This window comes from Mytilus californianus, unplaced genomic scaffold (genome assembly GCF_021869535.1).
Source record: "Mytilus californianus isolate M0D057914Y unplaced genomic scaffold, xbMytCali1.0.p SCAF_15, whole genome shotgun sequence".
Lineage (NCBI taxonomy): Eukaryota > Metazoa > Mollusca > Bivalvia > Mytilida > Mytilidae > Mytilus > Mytilus californianus.
The window spans coordinates 18788416-18804476 of NW_026262637.1; the positions used below are offsets into that span (position 1 = coordinate 18788416).

The following is a 16061-nucleotide window of genomic DNA, read 5'->3' on the forward strand; positions in this document are numbered from 1 at the left end:
GGTTAAATAGTGTTGTATTTCTGAAACCTTTTGTGGCCGGAAACACATTATATCAAAAGAAAAACATTATTTGTCATGGAATGCGGCATTTATTGGCGTATGAACACTTCTGCGTAAAAGTACTGCCAATATAATATATAGGCCTGACAATTCTACAACTAGTGGTTAAAAGGTTCCATTTTCTAAAAAACGATATAACTACAATAATGTTCTTGTTTTAATCGATTAAAATGGTTCTCTGTAAGATAACATATTAGTTTCATCAAGATCACGGCTACGTTTATGTCATTTTTGTCCTTAATCTTCTCATTTTCATATTAATAGAAATTTAACATTATACCTATAATGTTAATCTTATTCTCAGATTATCAGAAATGTTTCTAAAATAGCGACATTTCAGTTCTCATTCTAATAGGACATTATATCAACACGTTCATTTCAAAAGGTTATTGTATCAAAAGGTTTATTTCATTGTTGTTAAAAAAATAAAGCTCCAATGTGCACAAGAGTGAGCACCTACAATAAAGTCTGTCAGTATGACGCTTACTGAATATTAACTTTATTTTCCCGTCACTACCAGAGAAATGTAAATTACAACTAGGCTCGACATAAAAGATGGAAATGAGAAAGTAATCTTATTTTCTTGCATATGGGGATTACGTAAACAAGGTTATCGTCAAAATAATACGTTTCCATGTGACGGTGCTGGTATCAACATTTCAAATTGCCTTAGGGTCATGCTTCCGCTTATACCAAATTATTACATCATTGTTGGGTAAGTTTGATGAAACTGTTTTATTCTCGATCTTGTAATGGGAATTATTGAAGCCTAAAGTGTGATGTGTCTGTAATGTCTTCGCCACTATTGTTATGTAAATGTTTAAAAAAAGAAAAGAAGATACCATCGTGACCAGGAAGGGGGGGGTAAACTTTAAGTGAAAGCAAGATAAAACCTACTTATTTGAAATAAAATGACAGACAAACAACAATACATGCAACACTATACAGAAAGAAAATTTAATATCGAACGGTATGAACCAAACACCAAAATAAGATTGAAGAGCTAAAAAAGAGGCGAAAGATACCAAAAGGATTTTCAAACTCATAAGTCGTAAAACTAACTGACAATGACATGGTAAAAAACGAAAAACTATAACAAAAAAAAAAAAAAAAAAAAAAACAGTGCCCCAATATGCTCCAAAAGAGTTAGCAGTGCCTAGTCCAATAGTAGCACCAGTTGTGTTGCTTATGGAAGTGATTAGCCTAGTTTTACTGATTTCATGGACATATAAAGATGAACAGGGTTATGACTACGATACGTTGAACATATGTGATGCAGATATACCATCAATGTCTATCAAACCATACAAACGATTCTCGCTTCACTCTCGAAGAGATAGCTTCCGTTTATCCATTTACACCACTTGTCCAATAGCTTTCTTGTGAGCAACACGATATCATTTCCGTAGAATCTTAGCTTGCTGTATGAAATTTTAAGCATTGTAGTATTTATCATGTATATTTGCTAAACTATTGATATATTCTAACGTTTTTTGCTATTGCCACTTATTGAATCGTATCTTTCGTTTCTTCAACTGATCTTTGTAATGGGAAGGGTTATATACTTACAAAACTTGTTTAACACCGGCTTATGTTTATGAGCCTGTCTGATCCCATTAATTATGCATGCTGTCTAAATATCTGTTATAGGAAAACTTTCTTGTCTGATTGCTGTCTCGTTAGCTTTTACTCAACATCTTCTTTTTTATAATGGAAAATTATTGGTACCAGTTTGTTTGTATATTTGTTCAGTTCGAAATTGTGTTCCGTTCTGGAAGATCTTGATGAATTAAACTGTATCGTTTTTGTGTTACCCCAGTGGCGGATTTGGATGGATTTTAGAGGCCGTATGCCCCTTTTAATTAGGAAAAAAATCATTTTGGAAAAAAATAAATTCCAAACAAATTGACTTGCTACGCTGGGGCTATTCTTATCCATATGGTCAACTATGCCCCTCCCCTTTTTCTCGTACCCATGATACGAACCATGAATGTCAAAACTAGTACATGTTATCTTTTTTCATAGCGTAAACCTACATGTATCAGGCATCATGTAACCTTTGAATAACGTCCTTTTTATCTAAAAAGACATAAATCGACAATTTTATATAAAAAAAAATTCTCCTCATTCTTATAAACCTTTAAGCATTTAGCAGGCTTCGCCCTTTAAGCTATAAAATTATGTTTGTCCACAGTAACTATTTGTCTTCATTGCAATAACAAAATCCGATAGTAAGCCTTTTTAATCAAACTCGCGCGTGTCGGTAGTAATCATTGGTTTTAAATTAAACCCAAACCTCTAGTATGGAATCATTTATACAATGACACTTACCAAGGATACCCATCATTTAGTCTAGTTATTGAAGGAAATTGGATCAACATACTATTCTGTAATTTTTAAACAAATAACAGATACGTTTAGGATAGGCTAAATAGTTATAACAGTCGTTCACTTCAAGGTAAGGTGTTTACATATTTTATTTTATTCATTGTTACTTTTTAAACCATATGACCGGTGCATAATTTCCATGGTCATTTATCTTATGAAGAATTTAATATATTAGTGCTTTTCTAATATTACAAAAAGATAAGGAAAACTTAAAATTTATTATTTTTTATGATTTTTAAATATTATTGTGAATTATTTGACAAAAATTTCAGTACTGTACACATTCTATTATAGAACTAAAGATTTCTATGATATGGCAATACGTTTGATGTCATATTTCAATTTAATAATAAATCCCTTGTGAATATTGACAATCTAGTTAAATGAACAGAGTAGAAAAATGTAAAAGCCCAGAAAGCTTGCTTTATACCCTGTAGAATTCACAATTAATTCAAAATACTAGAAAATATGATATTATTTTATAAACTGTATATTAAAAGTCTTTTAACAATGAATTTGCATTATTTTTTCACGCTCCTCTTTGGAATTATTAAATATATCATAAACGAAAACGTCTATTTTATTTATCAAACTATCTGAATTTATATTAGAAAATTTATGAAAATAGTAATTTTGAACTGATCAAAAGGGTTTTTCTATGAATTATTAAAGACTATAGTTGATTAACAGTTACAAAATGTCCGTTAGAACATGATTATCAATTACATAAGTTTCACTTTATGGATCCAATGCAAATAAAGCTGCATTTAGATTAACAGGATCAAATAACACAATCCATTACAGCTGTACTATCGCCATATTAGTTTTAAAGTTCAGGGTAAACACGACGTCTATGACATAATAAAAAAACTTCCATTCTCATCTAGGAGGAAATTGTGTTCAAGATAGTGTATACAATCGACTTGTAGCAATACTGATTGGAATGGAGCTTACCAATGATTCACCAAACTCGTTACATAAGTCACCTTATTTATTTCGTGCTAAGTAATGTTTGTTGGTATAACTTAAACAGGAATGCTCGATATTTAGATATGAGTCAATGGAAGGCATAATTTGCACCTTTTTGGTTACACTAAGCCACTTATTGGTTTATTTTGTTTGTTCCGATTTAAGTAATGTCAACCCAAGATATGTATACAAATGAATCAGGATACGGTGGTATAATTGACAACGAAACAACTATCCATAAAGACCCTAATTGAAAATATATAGACAATTATACAGGCACGAAATTTAAGGATACTGACAGTTACAGAAAGCTAGTTCAAAACCTTATTTCAACAAATAGATAAACCATACTCTCCTTGACTAACATTTTCTGTTTGACAGATTATGATGAAAAAACACCGTGCAAAGTTACGATATAACATTGTGCCCTTATATGTAGCATTATGACCTAAAATATGTCCAGTTATCTTTTTTTTCTGTATTGAATTAAAGCACAACAGTTACTGACAACCACAAAGACTGTTGTCCCAAAACAAGACCATGGTTCTAAATATAATATGAGGCAGGCGTTACCTGTGAAAAGGGACGAAGTCTATATACATTAGTTTTTTAACTTCAGAATCTGTTAAAAAGAAACGGGAATATGGAAACGTTTGCGACGTTAGTCCTGTTGTTAGGGAATTTTGTTTTGACGTCATTTTCAATGTAAACAAAGAGACGCCATCATCAGGTAACGTTGTTTTTTTTTTCCCATATCAAAGAATATTTAAAATGAAATTGTTATTGTGCTTCTTCCTATATTTTACTAGACTAATAAATATATATTTTACTCAAAGTCTCGTGACAAACGGGACTGGAGGAAAGAAAAAGATTTCTGCGCAGATGCGGGAAACTAAAAAAAGTCTGAAAAAAAAGTTCACGATTTTGAGTTCATTAGTAGATTGATTTTTTTTTTTTTTTTCGAATTTTTTTATTGATTTTTCTACCGTAATTGGGGACTTTGTCCCCATATAGTATCTTAAATATTGATTGATGTCAATTATAGATATATAATTACTGATGTCATTGTTTTAGACCATATTATTATAATTGGACATTTAAGATGTCGCATATTAACCTTGAAATATCATTTGCCATCACCGAAAAAAAATTGTTTTAATGTACAGAACAATTAAAGCAGATGTTTTTAGTAAGATCATATTCAAAGAGTTTGCATGGGGTATTGCTATGGCTAGAATAAGGCTGTTTTCTACGGATACTGCTGTAATCTTAAACCAACTTTGAACACAATCTATGTCGGCTCAGATTTCATATAATTTTGTTTGAAAATTGCACGGTATAGTTTTGTTGTGATATAAAGTTTCAAATCCATCTTCTTTTTTTTAATGTCAGATCAAATAGACAGATGCACTTTACTTCCAATACGTTAAGTGACTAGGAAACATTTACCAGATAGCCTATACTTTCTTCTTCATCACAACCAAAACAGTACCACACTAGGAAACTATAGAGCAAAAAATTACCAATTCAAATGTAGTTCATTTTGATTATACAGAAATACTATAGGTTTTTTCTCTGATTTAATTTTTCTATTAAGCAAGGAAAAGATTTTTTTTATTTATTTCACAAATATTGCCAAATATAATATGTTTAATGATCATAAATGATATTTAAAAAATAACTGAATGCAATTAGATTCATCACAAAGGTTTTGGTACAATGTCACGAAAAAGTCGGACAAATGTAATGAAAAACAAGATAAAACAGAATTACCATGTTGGTTAATACGGTTAAAATCTCCGTGACATAAACAGTATAATACAATAAGTTGGCCTATTTTTTTTCATTTATAATAATACAGTTCCGAAAGCAGCTGTAAGAATTGTTGTTTTATTACACAATTATTAGAACTGTGGTTTTATTGCCCTATTATTAGAAACTTATTGTGTGGTTGATATGTTCTGATAGTCATGTCTTACTAATCTCGTTTGGAGAGGGGCGGATATCAATGTTAGTGGACGACCTTTTCAGAAGAAAAAACCAATACATGTATCGTTTGTTCGGACAAATCTGCTTTGGATGATGTTTTTAATATAGGACGTCTTTATAGATCTGATGCTGATCCTGACTATTGAAGCCGTTGTTACAAACTATTATACAAAGGTATACTGTAAAAGCCAATCGTTTTAGTATGATATCACCAGCGCAGTAGTCAGCACTTCTGTGTTGACATGAATTATCATTGATATGCTCATATTTATAAATTAATTGTTTATAAAACTTTGAATTTTTCAAAATACTAAAAAAATTTAACCCCAGGAATAGATGAGCTTAGCTGTATTTGGCAACACCTTTCGGAATTGCTGGTCCTCAATGCTCTTCAACTTTGTACTTTATTTGGCCTTTTTAACTTTTTTGATTCGAGCATCACTGATGAGTTTTTTGTAGACGAAACGCGTGTCTGGCGTACACAATTTTAAACCTTGTATCTATGATGAGTTTATATACGTATACATGTCCGAATCTTGCTGATTGTACGTTCTCGTAACGGTGCAGAACGACAAACAATCCGGAATCCGGATTTGAATCCTGTTTAGGTATCAGACCACCAATTAAAAATCCTTATCTGTTCAACCAAATTTTGCAATTTTCACTGCTTTCTAAATATTTTACCTTAAGTTTAACTTCATAGAAACCAGGTATATCCTGAATCGTACAGGTATCACCTTTCGACATGCCAATTTTCAACATACCTTTAAAATCTTATAAGAAAGAAGAGACCTCCTGAACTGAGGTACCACTAAAAATAACCCCTGGTTTTCTGGAAATCTTAAATTAGTATACTATGGAGCGCATTAATCCTCAATGTTTAATGCAAACTCATAGACAAGTAAATTTTGGCTCAAAATGGTCTTTATATATTTCTCTTTCATCAAAAGTTTCATTTCTGCAAATTTGTTGGTTAGTTTAAGTAAACAATGACATCAAATGCACTATTTTGGTCCGAGTAGGCCTACTTTTACATATGTTCTAAATTGGAGGGAGTAATTGGTAGTCTGACACCTGTTATGTCATTAGAGTATTCAGTAGAATAAGACCTATATTAGAAAACACTATTTTTCCCCAAATATTGTGCGTTTGGAAATTCTGCACTAACAAAGAAAAACTTAATTGACACAGCCGCAGATGTGACAATTAAACATTCTTTTGAAGGTTACATTCGGGTAGAATGATTGTATGCTATTGACAGCCACAAAATTGTATCAATTGACTATTCATTGTAAAAATAAAATAAAGTCATTTTACATTTTGTCACCTCAAAGATGTAAAATGCTATATGGTCTCATCGTGGGTCCCTTCATTTAGATATGGTTGTCATATTGCTGGTATAAGCACATGTTATTAAGGGATTAATGTCACAATCATGATAAGTGTTGTCATATTTTAAGCATTATTTTTGAATTTCGAAAAAAAATAATCTTATGTGAAGTTTTGGTGAAATACCTAAAAACATCGCAGGAAACTCATCCTTTCTTTTACAAAATTTGCATATCTAACTTTGTTTCTTCTTCATGTTCCTTGAACATGTTGATTATGTTTATCTTCTATAACTATTTTCATTGACGTGAAAGTAAATGAGGATACATTTTCTTGGATTTTAACATAAAAGTGTAACCTAATAACTGTATACTTTTTTTGTGACAATTGTCAGAATGTGCAGATGTATGCTAATAATATTTGTTTGGATTTCGAGCATTGTAAATTTATGTAAAGGACGCGTCTTGGGCACAATATTGTCATATTTATACGCTGAAATACATTTTTCAACTTTTATGGTGTTTTTTTTTAATTAAATTTATATTTTATAGTCAGTATACAAGGTCTTACGCATGCTGATGAAACGTTTATCAGTAATTGAAATTCATAGAAGATAAACAAATGACAAATGTCCATTAAATTTTCTTTGACAGGAAGTTTAATGTCATTAACCTTTCAGAGCTAATAACACTTATTTAAGAAAAGATGCAAGTTAAGTCTGCCTCATATCTTGACTTACATCTAGAAATTGACAATGAGGGTCTGTTGAGAACAAAACTTAACGACAAAAGAGATGATTTCAGCTTCCCAATTTTGAATTTTGAATTTCTTTGTAGCAACATTCCAGAAGTGCCTGCGTATGGAGTATATATCTCCCAGTTGATACGATATTCCAGGTATTGCGTTTCCTTGATAGAGGGTTGCTGCTCATAAGGAAGCTATTAAACCAATATTTCCAAGTAGTGAAGTTGAAATCATTCCTTCGAAAATTTTACGGACGTCATCACGAGTTGGTTGACCGTAATGGAATATCTGTTTAACAGATGACGACAGATATGTTCAAATCGTCGTAACCACAATCCTGTCCTCCTTTTCCCCGAATGTTACCTACCGAATTAGACTTATCGCTGGCTTTGTACTTAAATGAGCAACACGATGGGTAAAACATGTGGAACAGGATATCCTTACTCTTCTGGAGCACCTGAGGGCATCCCCGGGTTTTGGTGGGGGTCGTCTTGCTCAGTCTTTAGTTTTCTATGTTGTGTTTTGTATACTGTTGTTTGTCTTTTGGTCTTTTTTTGCCATGGCGTTGTCAGTTTATTTTCGACTTATGAGATTAAATGTTCCTTTGGTATATTTCGCCTCTCTTTGTTGTATGTTGATTTAAAAGGGAAAAAAAGTACCAAACAATGGGTTTCAGTTGCCTGTGTAATTGCTACAAATATGTCAATCTTAACACAATAAAAATAATATCATAAGGTTTATCAGTCAATCTGCCTTTTTAAAGAAAATTACTTATTTTTTAATTGTATAATGCTACAACTTTTTTATTATTTTGTAATCACAAATTTTATATCGTAAATACATGTAGTGGTAGAATTATATATTATTACGAAAGTACCTGCACAAAAGGCAGTTGTGCAGTCTTCTCTTTTCTACTGGTTGGAGCGAGGGTTATGAATTTCATCAAAATCGATAGAATAACATGTGGTGATTAAAATTTGCACGCGATAATCTTCTATCAGATTACACAAACAGAAACTGTAAACAAATTAATAAATCAAATAGCCGTTGAAGGCCATATGTTGTCAGAAGTGATTCCAAAAATGATTTATAATAATATTCATTAATGAAAATAACAATTCATAAATTTGTTGCGTCCGAAGCGTTTTTGTTTTTTTTTATTATTTACAATTATCAGGTTCGCTGAACCCAAAACAATTGTTAGCCAAGGATGTAAAAAATACTTGAATACTTAAAGAGCTTTATAAAAGGGACTAAAAGAATAGAAAAATCCACCTTAAGTAATTTTTACACCATGGAGTTCGAACCTTAGTTTTTTAATAATTTCTAAATCTATCAACAGTGAATTTAAAACAGGTTTGTTACATATCATGTAAATGATGAAATTAATTGTGATTTATTTATTGTGATATTATTATACCTTACACACCGACACATTCAATCAGTTTTTGAAGCGTGAATTTGTCTTTACGCCATACGACAGAAATGTCGAAAATCAAAAGGTTGGAGAGTGAAATATGAATAAATGCATAAAAACTCATATAAACAAACTAAGTATAAAAAATAGTGGTCAAAAATTATGCAAGATCACTTGCGTTACTATTTATAAAACATCAATTAGAACTGTTTATTGGGCATCAGCACTACAAAAATTGCCTATGACTTGGTATGAGCGGATACCACCGTATATCGCAGGATCTTGTGGATTATTGTAAAACTCTTTAACCAGTCTCGACGTAAATATATAATCAGACAGGTGTTAAAAGGAATTTAGAAAAAAAACGTGATATAATCTCTAGAAGTGGCGTAATTCTCAAATAAAGAAATCAAACATTTATCAGCAAGTGATTTTAATCTCACCTGAGCAGTATCCAAACATTTAAACTGCCAATGCTTAATCTATTTCTGTGAACAAACGGAAAGACCGCCTCACGTGTTGCATGTGAAATAGAGGAAGCTTGCCCTATTCAAACATCTTTGTCGAGTTGTTGTCTCTTTGACACATTCCCCGTTTCCATTCTCAATTTTATCTATTGCCACTCCCGTTTTTTACAGGATTTCATGTTGCCCAACCTTAAACGTTATTTTTTGTATCAGTTGATTTGCCAAGTATGCCATCGTTTTGCATCGCTGCCAACATCTGTATTAACTTGGCCAGACCTGGTATCTTTAGCCTTGTATAATTGTCCGTTTGGAAATCAATTTATTGCGTTATCCAGATTTGTCGCATCAGTAATCATTTTATACATTGTCCACTATAAAGAAACTGGTAATTTAAGTATAGCTACGAAAGTATGAACGACAAAAAAATGGAGAATGATATCATACGTTCTGGAAGACACTAAAAGATGCTACACGCAGGTTGCAAATACAATATGGAGTGACCATAGTGAAAATAGTTCGTTTAACGATGTTCGCTTCTCTTGTTTTTGAATTTTTGTCAGATATTCGGAATCCTCTGGTTTTATCCATGTAGTGCCATTAAAAAATTTGCCCACTAAGCTTTACTTTTCTTTTCATAATTTTATTACATATAGTTTTAAAAGCCATATTTGAAAATCTTATAAATTCTTGTTATTTTTTCATAGTTTTTGAAAGAAAAAGGTGACAATGTTAATTGTATGAAAAATCTAGAGAGAATCATTTCCCGCCAAAATTTCAATGGTTTATATCACAAAAACAAGCTCACGGACCATTCATTTTTTTCTGCTTTTTTAGTTCCGTTATTTATATATTTTCAATTTATAACAGTCTTTTAAAAAGCTTGGTATTTTGAAACAGAGTAGCAAACATCCTTAAAAAACTTTCATTATGAACTGTATCATTGTTATATATTGCGTGATTTAAACAGATGAAGCATGGTATTCATTTTCTTTCAACGAGTTACTACTTTAAGTTAAATGTAAAAGCACAGTACCTCTTTTAAATGGTGTACAGGATGCATAAAAGTTGGAGAATCAATAAATATAATTGTAAATCGGCATGAAATAGTGCAATTTTACTGATAACAAACACGTTTTCATTTGAATTCCCTGCCATCATTATCGATAACAATTCTTAGAGGTTTTTCATATCAATTTACTGAATATTGAAAGAAGGGGGAAATAGAGATAATGCATTTTGTGTGTTTCCCGTTATGTTGATGAATTTGTTGAACACTGAGTACACACTATCAATTCAGTTTTAAATAAAATATATGAAATATGTAGAAATGATCTAATTGGAAAAAGTATTTAGTAAAAAAACAATCAATTAAATGCGGCATTCTCGCGCGACCAGTTATTACAACAATGGCAGTAGAAGTTATTACGACAGAATGTAATTGAATACTGGAAACAATATATTCAAACAGAAACTGCACTTATTGATGCTGATCAATCGAGTCTTTTTAATCATCATTTTATTCATTTTACGTGTCGGTTTTATTTTATTTCTTACTCGAATTAATTTACTTATCTTTAAACTAATTTTATTTTGGTTGTTGTCATTGCTGTAGTATAACCCAGACCGGAGGTTTCTCATTTGGATTATTTCACATTTTTTTCACGCCGGAATTTTTCTGTCTATAATTGTTAAATGGCAATAGTTGAAGGTGACTTTTAATAGTTTACATTTTTGTCCTTCGGTCTATGGATAGCTCTTCATTGGCAATACCACATCTGAGTAAATCGGGTGTCAGCTTTATGGTTCAGTTTGAAACTGTTTTCTCTCAGCATTTCTTTGTAATTTGAAATCTAAATCTGCCAATTTATACTTATAACAAAGATATAAACAATATACGGATCAGATTTATAGCATTCATAATAACATGGAGAATCAGTATATAATTTTGTAAATATCTTAAGATGTATGAGTCAATTTTCAGTGAATTAGTGTTTGAAACTTATACTGTCTAACGTAGTTTTCCATATCCAATACATTTGTTTAAAAATAACGACAGACGGAAATAGAGTAAAAGCTACAATTATGAACGCAAGTTTTTTCACAAATTATAGATAACACAGGATACTACTAATATAAAACAAAACATATAAAACTATTTCCTCCTCGAGTTTTTAAGAGTGGTTTTATTATTTTTTTTTACAAATTCAACCTACGGTTATCTCGTCACATATGCATACAGGCATGGTGACTGATCACATTTGAAACCCAAATTAATGTAATCCTCATAGCAATAATATCTTTTGATTGATTGATTGGTTGATTGGCTGTTGTTTGTTTAACGTCAGATGCAATAAACCCGTGCAAGTTCAAAATGAAAACAAATTGTAAAGGTAGGCTCTGCCAATAACGTCGAATAGATGATGGGCTTGAAATTTGGAGTGTAACTGAAATGAGGGTTTTTTTGCTTTAGTGTCGAAATTTTCCCTGTCATAGGACATCTATTCTCCCTAAAGGGTTCTTGTTGTGCTTAGGGCACGATACTCTCACGACGACTTAACGTTTCCGACTGCATGTGTGCTTACGTATTTATACATTTAAGCATCCCATACAGCCAAAAAGACACCTCCTAAGCACTGGTCTTGCTATCTGCCGGGATAAGTTAAGATGGTCATATTTCTATACCTAACTCAACCATTAGGTTTTTTTTTCTATATCCAACGCTACAACGTGGTAGTAGTCCATTCGTCAATCAAAATAGGTTTCAATATGCTAGGTCAACTTGAGAAGATCCAAATTAGTATCATCAGTTGGCTAGGTTTATTTGCTGTTTGTGTTATTTTTTTTATTTTATATGTGGGGGAGAGGAGGGTATTAGTTATGTTTTCTCTCAAAACTAACTAGATATCAGGTTTATTAATTTAGTTTGAATTTTAGGTTACCCTAATCTCATCAGTTACACTCGAATCAACACAAATGGAAGACGAAAACAGTAGAGCACTGAAAACCAGATCTTGATACAACAAGGTCACATCCCCCAGGCCGTCAGTACATAGGGAAAGAAAAACCTTAGTGTTTCTTGTGATAATTAAGTCTTTACATTTGTGCAGACAAACCACAAAAAGTCTGCACTTTTAAGCAGGTTTTTTTTCCCAGTATCTATTGTGACTTTCGTTTAATACACCCCTTTCTACATTTCAAACTATTTTAAAGTACAATGCATCCTTTATAATTACAATTTATTTTTTTTGTCTTTTCAGAAACTTTAATAGACGATCATCGTTAGAGTAGACAAGAAGTGATAGACAAATCATTGTAATGACGCTATCATTACACATTTCATTTATATTGTACAGTCGATAAATGGTTTAATTCGAGACTGAACTAAGACATTTTACTACAAGATGAGTTTGCCCCCTAACAATTATGAGATGGGAGGTTATTATGTTGGATCGTACAACCATTCCAGCATGAATGATACAAAGATTCCTGTAATGGTGCTATATAATAAAACAGACGATTATTATCAAGGCTTTATGCCACCACCACCACCGAGTCAATTGTTGTTAGATATAATGGAATTTAACCGATGGGCAGTATTATTCATCATAGTTTTTGGAGTGATTGGGAATGTAGTGAGTTTTTATATATTTACAAAGTCAAAACTGAGAAAAGTATCAACGTCGAGATATTTTTCAGCGATTTCAATCGTGGATATTGGATACTTATTATCAACATTGTGTACAAATTTGACAAATTGGGGAGTAAGTGTTTACCACGTCCACGGTTTGTGTCCTTTGATTATGTATGTTAATCATATTTGTACGTTTTTATCAATATGGTATGTGGCTTCACTTGTTATAGAGAAATTCATTGGATTATTTTGGCCATCTAAGAAGGCACATTTTTGTACTGTTTTCCGTGCTAAATGTGTAATAATCGGTTTAGCGATTCTTGCCGTTGTTTGTTATCATTATGTTACATGGACTGTTGGATCAGATTACCCTTACATGTATTGCTATCCCTGGCCGGAGAATGAGTTATTTGAAACATGGAACAAATTGAATAAAGTTGATGCGGTTGTGGTCTCGGTGATTCCATATGTGCTAATATTTTGTCTTTCGTGCCTTATAGGTGTCAAAACATGGCAATTTTATAAAAGAAATAGATCTACAGGTTTTAGATTGCACAGACGTCAAACAGCATATGTTCCACAGGATAAGGAATATAAAACATCCGGGCTACTACTGTTAGTGGCTTACGTTACATTTTTTCTCAGTATTACAAACGGGGTGTTTCGAGTGCTTATGATAATGCAGCCACCAGAAATGATTTTAATTGCACAATTGTTTCAAACAATTTCATATTCTATCAAACCGATATTGTACATCTTAGGATCAAGGCCATATAGGAAAGAGATCTGGAGAGCGATGAAACATACGTTCATATGTAAAAGGTTATTTCGAAGTGCTTCTTTATCTGAGATGCAAACAGTTAGCCAACAAACTGACAATGGAAGAGCAATTGAAATAGTAATAGAGAAAACCATGTAATGTCGCACCATTGTGTCTTGAGATTAACAACTGTCTTTCATATCACTTAGAGCCACACACCGGTGATTTCTTATACATAAATCAATGGTACAGCAGACTGAAAAAAATGTGTATATTATTTACGTAAAATATTCATGAGATCAACGGTTATTTAGGAAAAGTACTCAGCAAACTTTAATGTTAAATTGTATAAAAATTGTTTATCACCTAATTTCCGTCTGAAATCCGTCTCGATTAGTATATTATGTAGAATTTACAAGTCGTAAAATTCCTGTATATGTCTTTCTTGTCTGTCATGGAAAAGTTACGATATAAACACAAAATTAGAAATAAATTTTCTTGTAAATAAAACATTATCAAGCTATTCCATTGGTCGAATTATATTAGATTAAAAAATGTTTTGCACAACGGAAATTGTTTTCCGAAAAAAAAAATAACACCACTTAAAAAGATTAAACGCATTTTAAGGCTTCTTGCGCAAATGCAAAGTCAAACTGGTGTTCCAGCTAGAAAATATGATTAAAGTGTGGAATATACGTCAAGAAACCAAACAACATAAAACAGATGACTTCATGAATGTTAGAATGGTTTTGTATTGAAAGCTACATTTATTTAAAAATATGTCCTGAAATGGAAAGTTTTCATAAATTAAGAGCGGTTTACCGGTTTTTGGTGGGGTTCACGTCCATCTGTCTTTAGTTGTCCCCCGCGCAACGCGTTGCGGGGGACATAGAAATACCGTCCGTCCGTCCGCCTGTGCGTCCGTCCGTACGGTCTTGTTAGCGCGCTCAGGTGTACAATTTTTGCCAGATTTTTATGAAACTTATATCGTAGGTTTACATCAACAATGGCTTGGACAAATTCGAAAATCAGTGCCGATCAATTATTTAAAAAGAGTTATGGTAATTGGAAACATTAATTATATAGAAAATTGCATCGTTAGCGCTCTCATGTGTACAATTCTTGCCAGATTTTTATGTAACTTATATCATAGGTTGATATCAGCAATGTCTTTTAAGAGTTCGAAAATCAGTGACGATCAATAATTCCTAAAAGAGTTATGCCCCTTGGAAATATTAATTATATGGAAAATTGCCTTATAAGCACTCTAATGTGTACAATTCTTGCCAGATTTTTATGAAATTTATAGCACTGATCAAATATTCTCTCAGAGTTATGCCTCTTGGAAATATTAATTATAAAGGAAATCACATTGCATTTGCTCTGAAGCCTTCATTTCTCTAAGATATTAATAAAAAGTATTAAAGAACAAAAAAAAGTGGGTTTTTTTTTAGTTATTGCCTTTGTACCTTGAATAGATAAAATATGTGCGGGGGACAATGGAACTCTGTTCTTTTATTTTCTGTGAAGTTTTAGGGAGACTTGTTTGTCATTCGTTTCGTTGTTTCACTTTATGTTTATGGTTGTGTTTGCTTTTCTTGTCTCTTTGGTATCTACTTTCCTTTCATTACAATCTTTGTTTTCTTATAGTTGTTTTAACATCCTCGTCCGATGGTACATGTATCTGTTGGATAGTTGTGTTATTGGAAAACACATTATTTTCTGTTTAGAGCACATGCATCGCCAACAGTATGTTTTGCCAGTGAATAGATGACACTTACTACACGTAATGCGTAATATCTTTTGGTGCGACTATTGTGTTCTAAATTATTGCTAACATTTACTGGTCAGATAATCAAGATTTTACTGAATTAACCTGTCATTTTATGACTGCATAACTAACGAAAAATCCAAAACATACATTGAATGCAAAACTGCAATATTTTGTTAAAGTACATAAATTCAACATTTGATTTGATTTTGCAAATTATAGAGGATAGTTTGGAATACACGTACATTTAGGCCCAATCTGGGTCCAGATCGTACCTTCTCCTTTCCGACTTTAATTAATTATATTATTACATCAATTACAAAATGTCGGATAAAATGACAATATGGTATGATCTTTTATAGTACAATCGTAAACTTTAAAAATGCTTTCATTTCTGTTTAAGTGTATTGATAATAACATGATACTGGTAGAAAATGTAAGAGAAACGTTTCATACTCTTGCAAGCAAGTGTGATATATCACATGCTTTAAAAGAAAAGATATGGATAGTGATTGATTGCCTGATTGATTGGTGTT

General features: G+C 32.0%; 1 protein-coding gene across 2 annotated transcripts in view; it reads left to right on the forward strand.

The window, feature by feature from the left end:
- LOC127725583 (uncharacterized) overlaps positions 1–15182 on the forward strand; it is a 145406-nt gene extending 130224 nt beyond the window's left edge. For both annotated transcript variants that reach the window (XM_052232655.1, XM_052232654.1), the window contains one exon: positions 12621–15182. In XM_052232655.1, coding sequence (XP_052088615.1) covers positions 12765–13913 — 1149 coding nt within the window. In that variant the 5' untranslated portion in view covers positions 12621–12764 and the 3' untranslated portion in view covers positions 13914–15182. The remainder of the gene's footprint in view (positions 1–12620) is intronic.
- The last annotated feature ends 879 nt before the right edge of the window (positions 15183–16061 follow it).